At 45.5% G+C, this 12,745-nt stretch overlaps 1 protein-coding gene across 2 annotated transcripts in view; it reads right to left on the bottom strand.

Annotated features, from left to right (window-relative positions):
• The window catches only part of ATP6V0A2 (ATPase H+ transporting V0 subunit a2), a 35,746-nt gene extending 26,249 nt beyond the window's left edge, over nt 1-9,497 (bottom strand). Inside the window, exons 1-3 of one of the 2 annotated variants that reach the window (XM_030860050.2) lie at nt 9,176-9,497; nt 3,729-3,807; nt 1,617-1,714 (exon numbers count right to left, since the gene is read on the bottom strand). In XM_030860050.2, coding sequence (XP_030715910.1) covers nt 1,617-1,714; nt 3,729-3,807; nt 9,176-9,292 — 294 coding nt within the window. In that variant the 5' untranslated portion in view covers nt 9,293-9,497. The remainder of the gene's footprint in view (nt 1-1,616; nt 1,715-3,728; nt 3,808-9,175) is intronic. The other variant, XM_060310452.1, reaches the window with a different exon arrangement.
• Between the last annotated feature and the right edge of the window lie 3,248 nt (nt 9,498-12,745).

The following is a 12,745-nucleotide window of genomic DNA, read 5'->3' as shown; positions in this document are numbered from 1 at the left end:
CAGGGAAGCCCCACACACAGGTTTTTAAAGTCCATCATCTGCTGCTTCATATTAATTCAGGTACCTGTGATGGCAAGCACGCAGATGCCGTGATGACTATGAGTGCCCTACGGCTGGACCCAATCTCTAATCTCAGGTCCTATCATTTCTTCTGGTTTCCCTTCATCTGCTTATCCATTACCAATACACCAAAGAGTTTTCCTTTTTCAAGACTACATTTCCTTTTATTTGCAACATAGAAAAATTTTAGATAATCTTTCCCAAACATATTATTCCTGGTCTCTAGCTTAAGAGCTTCTATGCAGTTTCACTTAACACAATTAATTAAGCGTAAAAATACTTGAGAACGAATCTTCTTTAACAATTAGTTATATACCAAGCATCCTTAACAATCCTTAAGTATTAAAATGATAGAAGCAGAAATCTGTAAAACAACCCACGGTATTCAGACAAATCACCTGACACGCTACATTCAGTACTTGTGTTCTGCCTTATAAAAAACGATAAGCAGCCAGTAATCACTATATTTGTAATTACATCAAAAGCGACACACCAAACAGGCCAAGCCAGATGACTGCTCTCATCTGACCGTACAGTTCTCTCTCGAGTCCATTCATATACCAACTGTTAAATGACATCCTCCCAGAAAAACAAACAGAGCAGCCAGCAATGGAATGGTCCTAATTATACAGTACTAAGAGCTGTAAAGGGCTCCAGTCTATTTCCCAGTGTGATGAATTATCAGATGATTAGAGCAAAACCTCAGGAGATAATTCATGGGGGGGAAGGGGGGATGCTAATGTACAAGCCAGTGCTCTCACGGTGGTGGGGGACTCCAGAAGAAGGAATCTCATTTGCTGCTCATGGGGAACCACCTGGCACCTTCACACGAGCTTCTGAAAATCAGAGGGGGAAGGGCCAGGGTGAACTGGGGAGAGTGCGAAGGGCACAGGCCTGAAGCCTCCATGTGCAGCAGGAGAGGCTTGCTAAGGCCTGCACAGGCCCGGAGTCACATCACATGAGCCCAGATCTCACAACCTAACTCTTGTTAGTCTCTGTTCAATACCACCTGTCTTACATTTTATTTTTTTCTAATATATTCTTTTTTTTTTTAATTTATTTTTATTTTTGGCTGCGTTGGGTCTTCGTTGCTGTGCGCGGGCTTCTCATGGTGGCTTCTCTTGTTGTGCAGCACAAGCCCTAGGCGCGCGGGCTTCAGTAGCTGTGGCTCGGAGGCTCTAGAGCACAGGCTCAGTAGTTGTGGCACACGGGCTCTACAGCGCAGGCTCAGTAGTTGTGGCGCAGGGCTTAGTTGCTCCACAGCATGTGGGATCTTCCCGGACCGGGGCTTGAACCCGTGTCCCCTGCATTGGCAGGTGGATTCTTAACCACTGCACCACCAGGGAAGCCCTGTCTTACATTTTAAAAGAAAACCAAATTCCAGTTAAAATTTATCACAGATAACCTGTTACTGAGAATTAACCATAATACGGTCTTTTGCTTTTCATTCCACGGTTTTGAGAAGAAAGGCAGAAAAGCACAAGACAATATAAAGTAAGTGAATAAGTAGTCTCTGAGGTCAGTGACCTAAAACCGCTTCTTCAGAAACCAGTTACCTGCATTTCGAGCACTTGTTTAAGGGGTGGTGCAGGAGGACTGGTCTCTCCCTCAGGGAGGGGAATATCAGCTCTATTAATTTCCTGCACCAAATATGCTGTGGAAATAAAAGTTAAACAAATTAGACTCAAAAACTTACTACAGGACATTTCAGTGAGAACATTTTACATCCCAACCTTTCCCAGGTCATCTAAAAACTAATGTCTAAATGCATAAAATCTTGCCTGTCGCAACTGACTGATAGGATGCCTTCTGCAGCCTTGTTTCCAAAGATCTGCAAAATAATGCTGCCTAGAGAGATGAGCGTGCAGTGACAAAACAAACAGTAACCTGGATACACATTTTCTGAAATTCCCCACGTCCTTCATTTCTAAAACTCTAGTTAAAGAACTTTGGAGTCACAGCTGCCTCTGCACCTGTATAGGAAGCAGAAGGTTAAGGACACACTTGGAGGTGCAGGAATAATCCAATGATAGACCTATAATCGTCCCCACCAGAGACGTTAGTGCAACCTCCCTGCAGACACCATTAGGAGGAAATACACATCCATCAGGAAAAACACATCCTCTATCAGTCTCCTCTATAAGGAGGAGACCACAGGACAGAAAGTCAGGTTCTCCTGAGTCCCCAGTTAGCCGTGATGTTTTAACTTAGAGCAACTTACACTGCCTTCTCTACTTACATTAAAAACTAGATTCATGAAACTAATAATGAACCAGCCAAAAAAAACTTAATTTCTTTAGTTTACATTTTCAATTCCATGAAGCGTTCTTTTCCTTAGGATAAAAGTCATAATACCTGGTAAAGTCATTACCAGATATAGTATTTTGGAGAAATGTTAACTAGTTATTTTATTAGAAAGAGAGAGAGAGAGAAAGAGAAAGAAAGGAAGGAAGGAAGGAAGGAAGGAAGGAAGGAAGAAAGGGAGAAAGAGAGAGAGAAAGGGAAGGAGGAAGGGAGGAGGGAGGAAGAAAAGCGATGATGTCTTACCCATAAGATAGCAAAGGAAGCACTGGGTTTAACAGCTTTCTGGAAATGGATGTAAATTTTTTTAACCTATCTTTTATACATAAATTTACTTGAGAGTTCATTTTCTTTTTAAGTCTGCATTCTTTTTGAAATAGTCTAAGCTACAGGAAGTCCTGGACACATCTAATGTGTTGTCACTCCTGCCCCGCCTTTGAAAACTCATTCCGAATATACAACCTGTCCAATGACTTATATATATGGCAAGGATGGGGATGTGGTATCACCCTACCCTACATGATCCACACAAATAACTGGGACCTCAAACAATATGCAGACAACTAGACTTCAGATGACTAACAGGTTTCTTTCGATCTTAAAAACCCCCAATTAAAAAATATAAAATCCACAATAATTAACTGCTATTAGAAATCATTCCAAAAGTCATCTTCTCTCCCCTCCTCAACACTCTCACTCCCAGGTTTTTCTGTTCATCCCTCTAAAAACAAATTTGGTACTTTAGACAATTACTGGCATCGTTCCCCCCTCTCTATTTCAGTCAGAATTTCAAGGTTAGAATTGATAAAGACTATTTTATTTTAGGCTAAGACGTTAAAGGTTTTACGGCTGAGTTTTAATGGTTAACAGTCAGAGAACACTGATCTCTACAAAGGAAGCCCTGAAAAAAAGGAAATTATAACCAATGTATCTGCCATTTCCTACCTCCCCTGTTCTCTGATAAAATTTTAAGTAATCTATTAATGTGTATACAATGTTTTTAAGTTATAATAGATTACAAGGGATTGGCTAAATAAATTATGGCACATTAATACCATAAAATACTATGCAACCATTATAAACAATGATGAGTCAATCTGTTTATTGACATGAAAAGATGTTAAAGTACCATCAAATGAGAAACAAAGCTAATAACAAAATAACCTGACCATTATGTATGTAAATCCTTACTTTTATAGATGAACAGTAAAAAAATATATAAACCTACATAATAGTGAATACATGAATGGTGAGAATATGGACGACTTCTTTTTTCCTTTCTACTTGTCTAGATTTTCTAATTTTTCTAAAGTGAACAAGGTTTACTTATATAACAATAATTATTTAAGTTATTAAAATAAACTTACCCAATATTCGCTCTAGTTCTTCACACCTCTTCACCTCCCCAACAAATTTTCTTTGGAAAGAACTTACATTCTGGTTCAGCTGAGAAAAAGATGAAAATTTTGCTTTGAATTTTCTCCAATTTAAAAATAAATTCGATTTTATAAATAAAATATGATAGTCAAGGGTTTGGGGGGAAGCAGATCCTCGGACACTACTGGATAGGAGCATAAACTGACACATCTTTTCTGGAAAGCGATTTGGCAACTGTTAACCAAAAAAACAGCCTGAAAAGTATCCTCTGGCCCAGAAATATACCGTGAAGAAATTCAACCTAAAGGAACAAACTATGGATACGGACCAAAATGTATCTAAAAGAGCATCCACCTCAGGGATAGAGAAAAAATGCTTAACAGTGGAAAACTGGTTAAAGAAATCACAGTCTATATCCACACTGGGGAACACTACTCAGCAGTAAAAAGGAACAAACTGACACATCAACATCACAGAGGATGTTCAGAAACATGATGCAAATGAAAGACACAGAAGACCACATATTGTGTGACTCCATGTCTATGAAATGTCCAAGAAAGGAAAACCTAGAGGCAGAAAGTAGGTTAGTGACTGCCTGGGTCTTGGGGTAGGGACGGGGATGACCTGTAAATGAGCATAAGGGACCTTATTGGGATGATGTGACGGCCTAAAACTGGATTGTGGCAATGGACGTGCTACTCAGAAAATTTTCTAAAAACCAACAAATTGTACGCTTGAAATGGGTGAATTTTATGATACACATCAATAAAGTTGGATAAAAATTATGGTTCAGTAATATAATTGATTACTATGCACTTATTAAAAATTATGTTTTAAATGATGAGGTATTTGATTATATTAAGAAATTATTATTAAAATTTTTAGGTATGATAATGGTATTGTGGTTATGATTTTTTTAGGGTCCTTACCTTTTAGAGATACTTATTGAAATATTTATGAGTGAAATTATACATCCGGGATTTGCTTCAAAATGATCTTGTCTGATGGGTGGGGTTTTTTGGGACCACACGACTTTTGAGATCTTAGTTCCCCAACCAGGGATCAAACCCGGACCCGGCAGTGAAAGCGCCGAGTCCTAACCACTGGACCCCCAGGGAAGTCCCACCATTGGTTTATAATATGGGTCCACAGTTCACTGTTCCCATATACTCTCCCCTTTACTTAAAATCTTATCAGGACTTCCCTGGTGGTGCAGTGGTTAAGAATCCTCCTGCCAATGCAGGGGACACAGATTTGAGCCCTGGTCCGGCAAGATCCCGCATGCAGTGGAGCAACTAAACCCATGTGCCACAACTACTGAGCCTGCGTTCTAGAGCCCACGAGCCACAACTACTGAGCCCCTGTGCCACAACTACTGAAGCCCACGCACCTAGAGCCCATGCTCCGCAACAAGAGAAGCCACCGCGATAAGAAGCCCGCACACCGCAACAAAGAGTAGCCCCCGCTCGCCACAACTAGAGAAAGCCCGTGCGCAGCAACGAAGACCCAACGCAGCCAAAAATAAATAAATTTATTAAAACAAAAACATCTTACTATATAAAGCTTAAAACCATAAAAAATTGTAAAACAATATTTAATAAAATGAGGAAATTAGTCATGCATGATTTATGTGTGAAAAAAGACTAAAGATATTATCAGTGTGGCTCCAATTATCTAAAAATACCTATGTACATACATTTTAAAATATTACTAGAGGGATTCCCTGGTGGTGCAGTGATTAAGAATCCGCCTGCCAATGCAGGGGACACGGGTTCAAGCCCCGGTCCGGGAAGATCCCACATGCTGCGGAGCAACTAAGCCCGTGCGCCACAACTACTGAGCCTGTGCCCTAGAGCCTCCGAGCCACAGCTACTGAAGCCCACGCGCCTAGAGCCCATGCTCCGCAACAAGAGAAGCCACCGCAATGAGAAACCCGCGCACAGCAACAAAGACCCAACGCAGCCAAAAATAAATTTATTTTTAAAAATTAATAATAATATTAGAAAAATAATGTTTGATTGGACACTATGAACCAAAAAGGTAAAGTGTTTGTTTCTAGGTAATGGGATCATGGAAATTAGTATCTCATGCTTCCCAAATTTCCCACAATGGACGTATATTACTTTCACAATTTTTTAAATTACAGTAATCATTCATGTTGAAAGGCATTTGGGGCAAGAATTTTACCTTCACTCCATGCAGCATTATACTGGCACTCTCAAAAAGGAGAATTAGAAACAGCTTGGCATGAAGCTGCTTGAACAACCTGAGAATGTCTATCCCAAAGGCTTGGTTCTTGTTCAGTTTTTGGAAATTTTTTTTAAAGAGTTAACCAGAAGAAAGATAAAAATTTGAATTTCACTTGTCACATTCGCATTCATTTCCGGAAGTCATATTAATCCAAAGTAGTAACCACTTTCGAGTCCTAATGATTCAGACACAATCTATCTCAATAGAACTAAGAATGAGCAGAGGAAGCTACCCATCAAAAGCTGTCTATTAACGACAGACATGACTTCTCCGTTTCACTGTCTTTTTCGTCAATATCAAACACTAACTCAAATTGGACACTATGGTTCCACACATAGAATCTTCACGAAGAGGCAAACTTCTGTGGCAACACCACACAGGATTGGATCTGACATCCACCGTCACCATCTTACACAGTACGTTAACTGGTTTTTTCTGTTGCATGGTTTCTTTTATAAAGTTTTGCTTCTATTTTCTTTTTAGGGAGGCACCTTTAATTCCAGGCTAACGCTATGAAGTACATTTTTTAAAATTATTTATTTATTTATTTTATTTATTTATTTTTGCTTGTGTTGGGTCTTCGTTGCTGTATGCAGGTTTTCTCTAGTTGTGGAGAGCCAGGGTTACTCTTCGTAGCGGTGCGCGGGCTTCCCATTGCGGTGGCTTCTCTTGTTGCGGAGCACAGGCTCTAGGCACGCGGGCTTCAGTATTGCAGCATGCGGGCTCAGTAGTTGTGGCTCGCAGGCTCTGCAGGCTCAGTAGTTGTGGCACACGGGCTTAGCTGCTCCGCGGCATGTGGGATCTTCCCAGAGCACGGATCGAACCTGTGCCCCTGCACTGGCAGGCGGATTCTTATCCACTGCGCCACCAGGGAAGCCCTATGAAGTACATTTTAATGCAGATTTGTTTTAACACTAACATTTAACCTAGAAAAACCAGCAGAGGCTGCCTGGTGCTGTTGTGACTGGTATCCACGCCACCCATCTTCCCACTCCAGCAGCTAACGGACAAAAGGTGAACGCTGTCCTCAAATTCCAGACGCTTAGAAAAGAGAGATGGACTTGCCCTTCACTGAGTCCTACTGGTGAGTTGAATAACCTTTCTTTTCCATGTCTTCTCTTTGGCTGTCACTACAGAAACCCTTGCCCTACCTCCTCTCCCTTAGAAGGATCACTAAAAGGAAAGGCAGAAACTCTCCAGCCTGTGCAAATCAGAAAAGACGGATGTCAGGGATCCCACCTGGTGAGCACAAAGTCAGGAAGAAATTCCAGAAGAGCAGAAGTGTCAGGTGACAGAGCTTTCTGCACTAGCACCGGTGCTGCTTGACAGTCATCCCAAAGACACACACACACACACACACACACACACACACACACACCCCTGAGCTCCGAAAACCTAGCATCACACACACACACACACACACACCCCTGAGCTCCGAAAACCTAGCATCACACACACACACACACACACACACACACACACACACACACACACACACACACACACACACACACACACACACACACACACACACACACACACACCTGAGCTCCGAAAACCTAGCATCACACAAAGAAGAGCTCATTTTAACACGGCAGCTTTGTCCCCTACTACCTAATGTAATGGCACTCAATGAAACTTGCATCTTTACGGTAATTAGGGTGTTTGTTCAAACCTCTAAGATTTAAGCTTGCTTTAAGCCTCTTGGCCTGAGTACTAACAGGATGGAAGAAATCTACCTGTTATAAAGAAGGAAGCCCATTTCTCTCACAACTGTTTCCTGAATCTTTCGGGTGCTACTAAGTCACAGCTCAGCACAGCAGCACCTGCCAGCAAAGTGGGCACCGCGTGCTGAAGCCCAAATGGCTCCAGGAACCAGGAAGAGCTGGGCCTTCTCTGCAGCCTCGCCTCCCACTCAGGAGTTTCTCTCTGACCTGGCAGTTGCCTTGTGAGGCCAACCCAGGGATCAACGACACCAGATCTTAGGTACGGGTGGTTCCCTCTTGAAACTAAGGAGCCCTCAGAAAGACGAAGGGAAACCAGAGGAGATGAAAGCTGGGTCCCAGGAAATAAAATGTTCATCCAAGTGAATTCCAGTTCAATTAGCAAAGGTCCTGCTTCATAATCTCCCTTTCACACTGCTCTTTTCCTTCATGGCACTTATCACAGTTCATAATCAGTGTCTCTCCTACATTGTGAGCAACAAAAACACAGGGACTTTGTCCACCCTGCTCACCCCTGAGTCCCCAGCACCAAACTCAGTGTCTGCAACAGAGCAAGCACTCAATGAAAGCTTGTTCATTCATTCCACAGAGGCATACTAGTGCCCACAAAGTCAGGGACTGTACTCAGGAATCAGGAATAAACAAGGCAGGCAAGGCCATTACCCCACCCCGGGGGGGCTGACAGTCCACGGTGGAGACAAACAATAAATAAACAGATATATAAACAAGGGTTTATTACTATTTGCTGGGAAGACAAGTCTCATTCAACAAATTCTGACTGCACTCCAACTCCTTCCTAGGCAGTGATATGTACATCATCAGGTATCGGTGAACAAAAACGACAAAAATCCCGCCCCTCAGGAGCTTACACCAAATTCATTCCCAGTTCAGGCTCCTGGCTCTTCCAGTTCCCTCCACCTGGGAACTTGTTCCCCCAGATCTTCCCAGCGCCGGCTCCTGCCCATTCAGGTCTCAGCCCAAGAACACTTCCTCAGAGAGACCTCTCTGACCACCCCCAACTGAGGCACTATCTCATCCCCCCGTTTTATTTTCTGTATGGCAAACATATTCCTGTTTACGTATTCATTTGCTTAATATTTCTCACGTTCCCCCTGCCCCGTAAGTTCCAGAAGGGCTCCAAGAGGCCTTATCAGAGTTGTTCTCCCGCTTAGCCCAGTGTCTGGCCCAGAGTCCGTGCTCCGAAGCATCAGATGGCACGACCCGAGTGGACGAAGACGACGCGGAGCGTTCCTAACTAACCCAGCCTGGGCGGCCGCGGACCGAACATTCGGCGACCCTGGGCTCGGGCCCCGCTCTGCGGAAGTTCTGGCCGGAAAGTGGACCTCAGCTTCCCCGTATGGGAAATGGGCGCCCAGGCGCCCACGGAAATGAGGCCCGAGCGAAAGGCTCGATGCGGGAGTTCCGCGGGCAGGTGCGGCCCGCATCTCCCGGGCGACACTCACGTCTCGGAACTGGACCAGGCCCTTCTCGCCCAGGGCGCTGAGGCACTCGTAGGCCGTGCCGGACTGCAAGAAGAGCTGCGCCAGGCACATGGTCTCGCTCCGGAACAGGGACCCCATGGCTGGCCGGCCCGCGCCCCTGCGGGGCCCGAAGGGCGGCGGCGGCTCCGGGCCGCGCGGGCCCGCACGGTCAGCTGGGGCGGCCCGGAGCTCGGGCTTCTCCTGCGGCCTGGCCGTAGCCCCGAACCATGGGACTCCGCTCTGCACCAACTACCCCCGGTCCCGCCGCCGCGGACGCCGCTCCAGGCGCCGCCAGAGCCGCCCTCGAGGCCCCGCCCCCTGGCTACAGCCGGTTCCGGTTCCGCCCCCCCCCGCGCGCGCTCTTGGCCCCCCCCCCACGCCGGCCGACCAATGGCGCCCGGAGTTGCGGACGACGGCGGCGCAGGCGGCGGGGCCAAACGGCGCAAACCCGGCGGCATTGCGGTGGGTCACAGAACCCGTCCGGACTCCGACCAAAAGCTGCCACTCGCTCCAATGTTCACAGCTTTTTAAAAGGAGTTTTACTGAGTTTACGTGCGATAAAGTTCACCCGACTAGAGTATACAATTTTGTGATATTTAGTAAAGTTACAAAGTTGTGCAGCCATCGTCACGATCAATTTTAGAATATTTCCATCAACCCCAGGAGGATTCCTCCTGCTCGGCTGCAGTCAATCGCCTGCCCGTCCCCAAGCTCCGGGCAATCGCTAAACAACTTCTTCTCCATAGATCTGCCTGTTAGGATATTTCCTATCAACAGAATTACACCCTGTGCGGTGTTTGCAGCTAGCTCCTGCCGCTGGCTTTTCTCTGGGGTCCTGGCCTGTGTGCGGACCAGAAAGCAGGGTCTGATGCCAGGCTGCTCTTGCCTTATACGCTCCTGCACACAGCAGCTACAGAGATCTCTGGCAGGACGAAAATGGGATGTGAGCCTACTGAAAATCCTCTGGCTTCTCCCACCGCGTTCGGAGTAAAATCCAAACTTCTCACTACGGCCAGCAAGACCCCACCGGGTCTGGCCTCTGATTTCCACAAGCCCTGGTCTCCACCTGCCTGCCCTGGGCTCCCTTTTCTCCCCTACTCCTGCTTTCTTTCTCTTTCCAGGTGGGTGCACTTGAACTTGCTGACCCTTCCCCTGTCTCTGCCTAGAATACCCTTCTCCCAGACCTCAAAATTAGCTCCTCCAAGTCTCAGCTCAAATGTCCCTGCCTCTGAGAGGCTGTTCCTGACCAGTAGCGGGAGTAGCCCTACCACCTCACTCCACCACAGTCCTGTTTTATTTTCTTCATAGCACCACTGTCTGACATTATCTTCCTTTACTGCGGGCTTTCTCCCACTGGAAATGTAAACTCGGTGGACAAAACAAGTTGCCTGCCATTTCAGTAAACAAAGGATGTTGCAGCCATCAAGCCCTCAGCCACTGCAGCTGCCCCCAGTCGTTCACCCTGAGGGGATTCAGAATGGAGAAAAACAGGATACTGACCCTAGTTAAGATGCATATCAAAGGAAAAATTTCCATGACACCAGACTCTTGCATCTTCCCATACATAGAAAAGCACTAAAATCCTTAATTTGTGATGACTGTTTTTTTATGATTAGCAGTAATCTTTTGATGTTCAACTACTTGGTTTTTTTAAACAGAAACTCCTGGCTCTTCCTTTACCTCTTCCAAACAGCTCCTCAGCTGAGAGGCTGCCTTCCAGAGCTGTAGTCCTCAGTAAGATCCCCGAATAAAACAGAATTCTCAAGACTTCCCTGGTGGCGCAGTGGTTGCGAGTCCGCCTGCCGATGCAGGGGACACGGGTTTGTGCCCCGATCTCGGAAGATCCCACATGCCGTGGAGCGGCTGGGCCCGTGAGCCATGGCCGCTGAGCCTGCGCGTCCGGAGCCTGTGCCCGCAACGGGAGAGGCCACAACGGTGAGAGAGGCCCGCGTATGGCAAAAAAAAGAAAATGAAACTCTCAACTTTCAGATTGTGGGTTTTTTTGGTTTTTTCAGTCAACAGCTCCACTGGACGAGGGGCACTGTCTTGGTATCTCCAGTGCCCAGCACAGTAGCCACTCAATAAATACTTCCCAAATGCATATATGAATGTATAAACTTAGAAAAGGCAAAACCATATAGTATGCTCCCCCCCCACCCCGTTCTACTGCCAGAGTTTTTCCCTTCTTGCGTACAAAATCACCCTAACAAAGCCCACAAAATCAGGCTAAATTACCTGTCATTTGGAAATTTTACGTTAACTTTCCAGAGCTAGTTATACCAACCGCCATAGAAAGACTTTCTGAATCTCTGCAATGAGTCAGTTGGGTATTTCGTTTTCTTTGACAAAAAAAGACAATTTCAACTCCTAGTGGGTGTAATCACCTCAACCCACAGAGATCCACATCAAAGAAAGAGGCAGAGGGGGGAGAAATCCAGTGTTTCCACGGTGTGATACAAACAGTGGTACTTGGGGGGAGGGATTTCTTATGTCATTTGTTACATGTTTAATATGAATTAGGAAAAAACAGAACTGGATTTGTAGATTTAGAGGGGAAGGAAGATTTGAAACTCCTCTGGGCAAGAATGCTGAGCGAAGATGCAACAGCCAGGAATTCCCTAGCGGTCCAGTGGTTGGGAATCTGCACTTTCACTGCCGAGGGCCTGGGTTCAATCCCTTGTTGGGGAACTAGGATCCCACAAGCCGCATGGTGCGGGCCCCCCCAAAAAAACAAACAAACAAAATGCAACAACACAACGTAGGTAGCACCAGGATGTCAGGAGGCACTCAAAATTCAATCAAGCAGAGTGAGAGGGAAGAGACCCGCTTTTCAAAATTCAGTTTATCCACGGTGCACAAAGTCCATGTGAAACGATGACTACGTTTATCTGACCCACAAAGAAACCTCACTGGACGTGGCCGTGTGGCCACTCTTGGGCTGTGGTGGGAGACGTCCGTTCTGCTTCCCTCCCCTGGCTGCCTCGTGCTGTCTGTCCCCCAGGGGGCCCCAAGAGGAATTTCTCTCAACTAGGAAAAACTGTCCTTCCTTGAAAGCCAGCTTGTTTTTTAATCGATGGGCCCCATGATTCCTATAGCTAATCATATTTTGGTTTTTTGGCAAACTGAACATTACATGAGGGGCCTGCCTTTGCTAAATGCAAGGTCTTTGGCGTACTGTCTCGGGGGCTTGTGTTCTCTCCTGGTTCTGTTTACTTACCTAGTCATGTCCCCCTCCTGCAGCACCCCCCCCATCTTGCCTCATCCATTTTCTTAGACTTTTGCACTAATATACACTTTTAAAGGCTTTAATGCATTCTTAATCCTGTCTTTGGAACAGTGGGAACTAACCGGATCAACATAAATATATTAAAAATTAAAAGACTGACTCTCTATGGTGCAAATAACATTTGGACCAAAACTCCTATGACTTTCATCATTTGTGAAAAAACTAAAGTTCCTAATAACATTTACTGACACGGTTGACCCTCTCCTGCATTTTGCTCAGTCTGGTATAGCGGTGAGGACGCCCGTTCTGCATTGCTTTGAACGTCT

This window comes from Globicephala melas, chromosome 13, assembly GCF_963455315.2.
Source record: "Globicephala melas chromosome 13, mGloMel1.2, whole genome shotgun sequence".
NCBI classification, from domain to species: Eukaryota; Metazoa; Chordata; class Mammalia; order Artiodactyla; family Delphinidae; genus Globicephala; species Globicephala melas.
The sequence above is the reverse complement of the archived record's forward strand: the minus strand, read 5'-3'. Positions and strand labels throughout refer to the sequence as shown.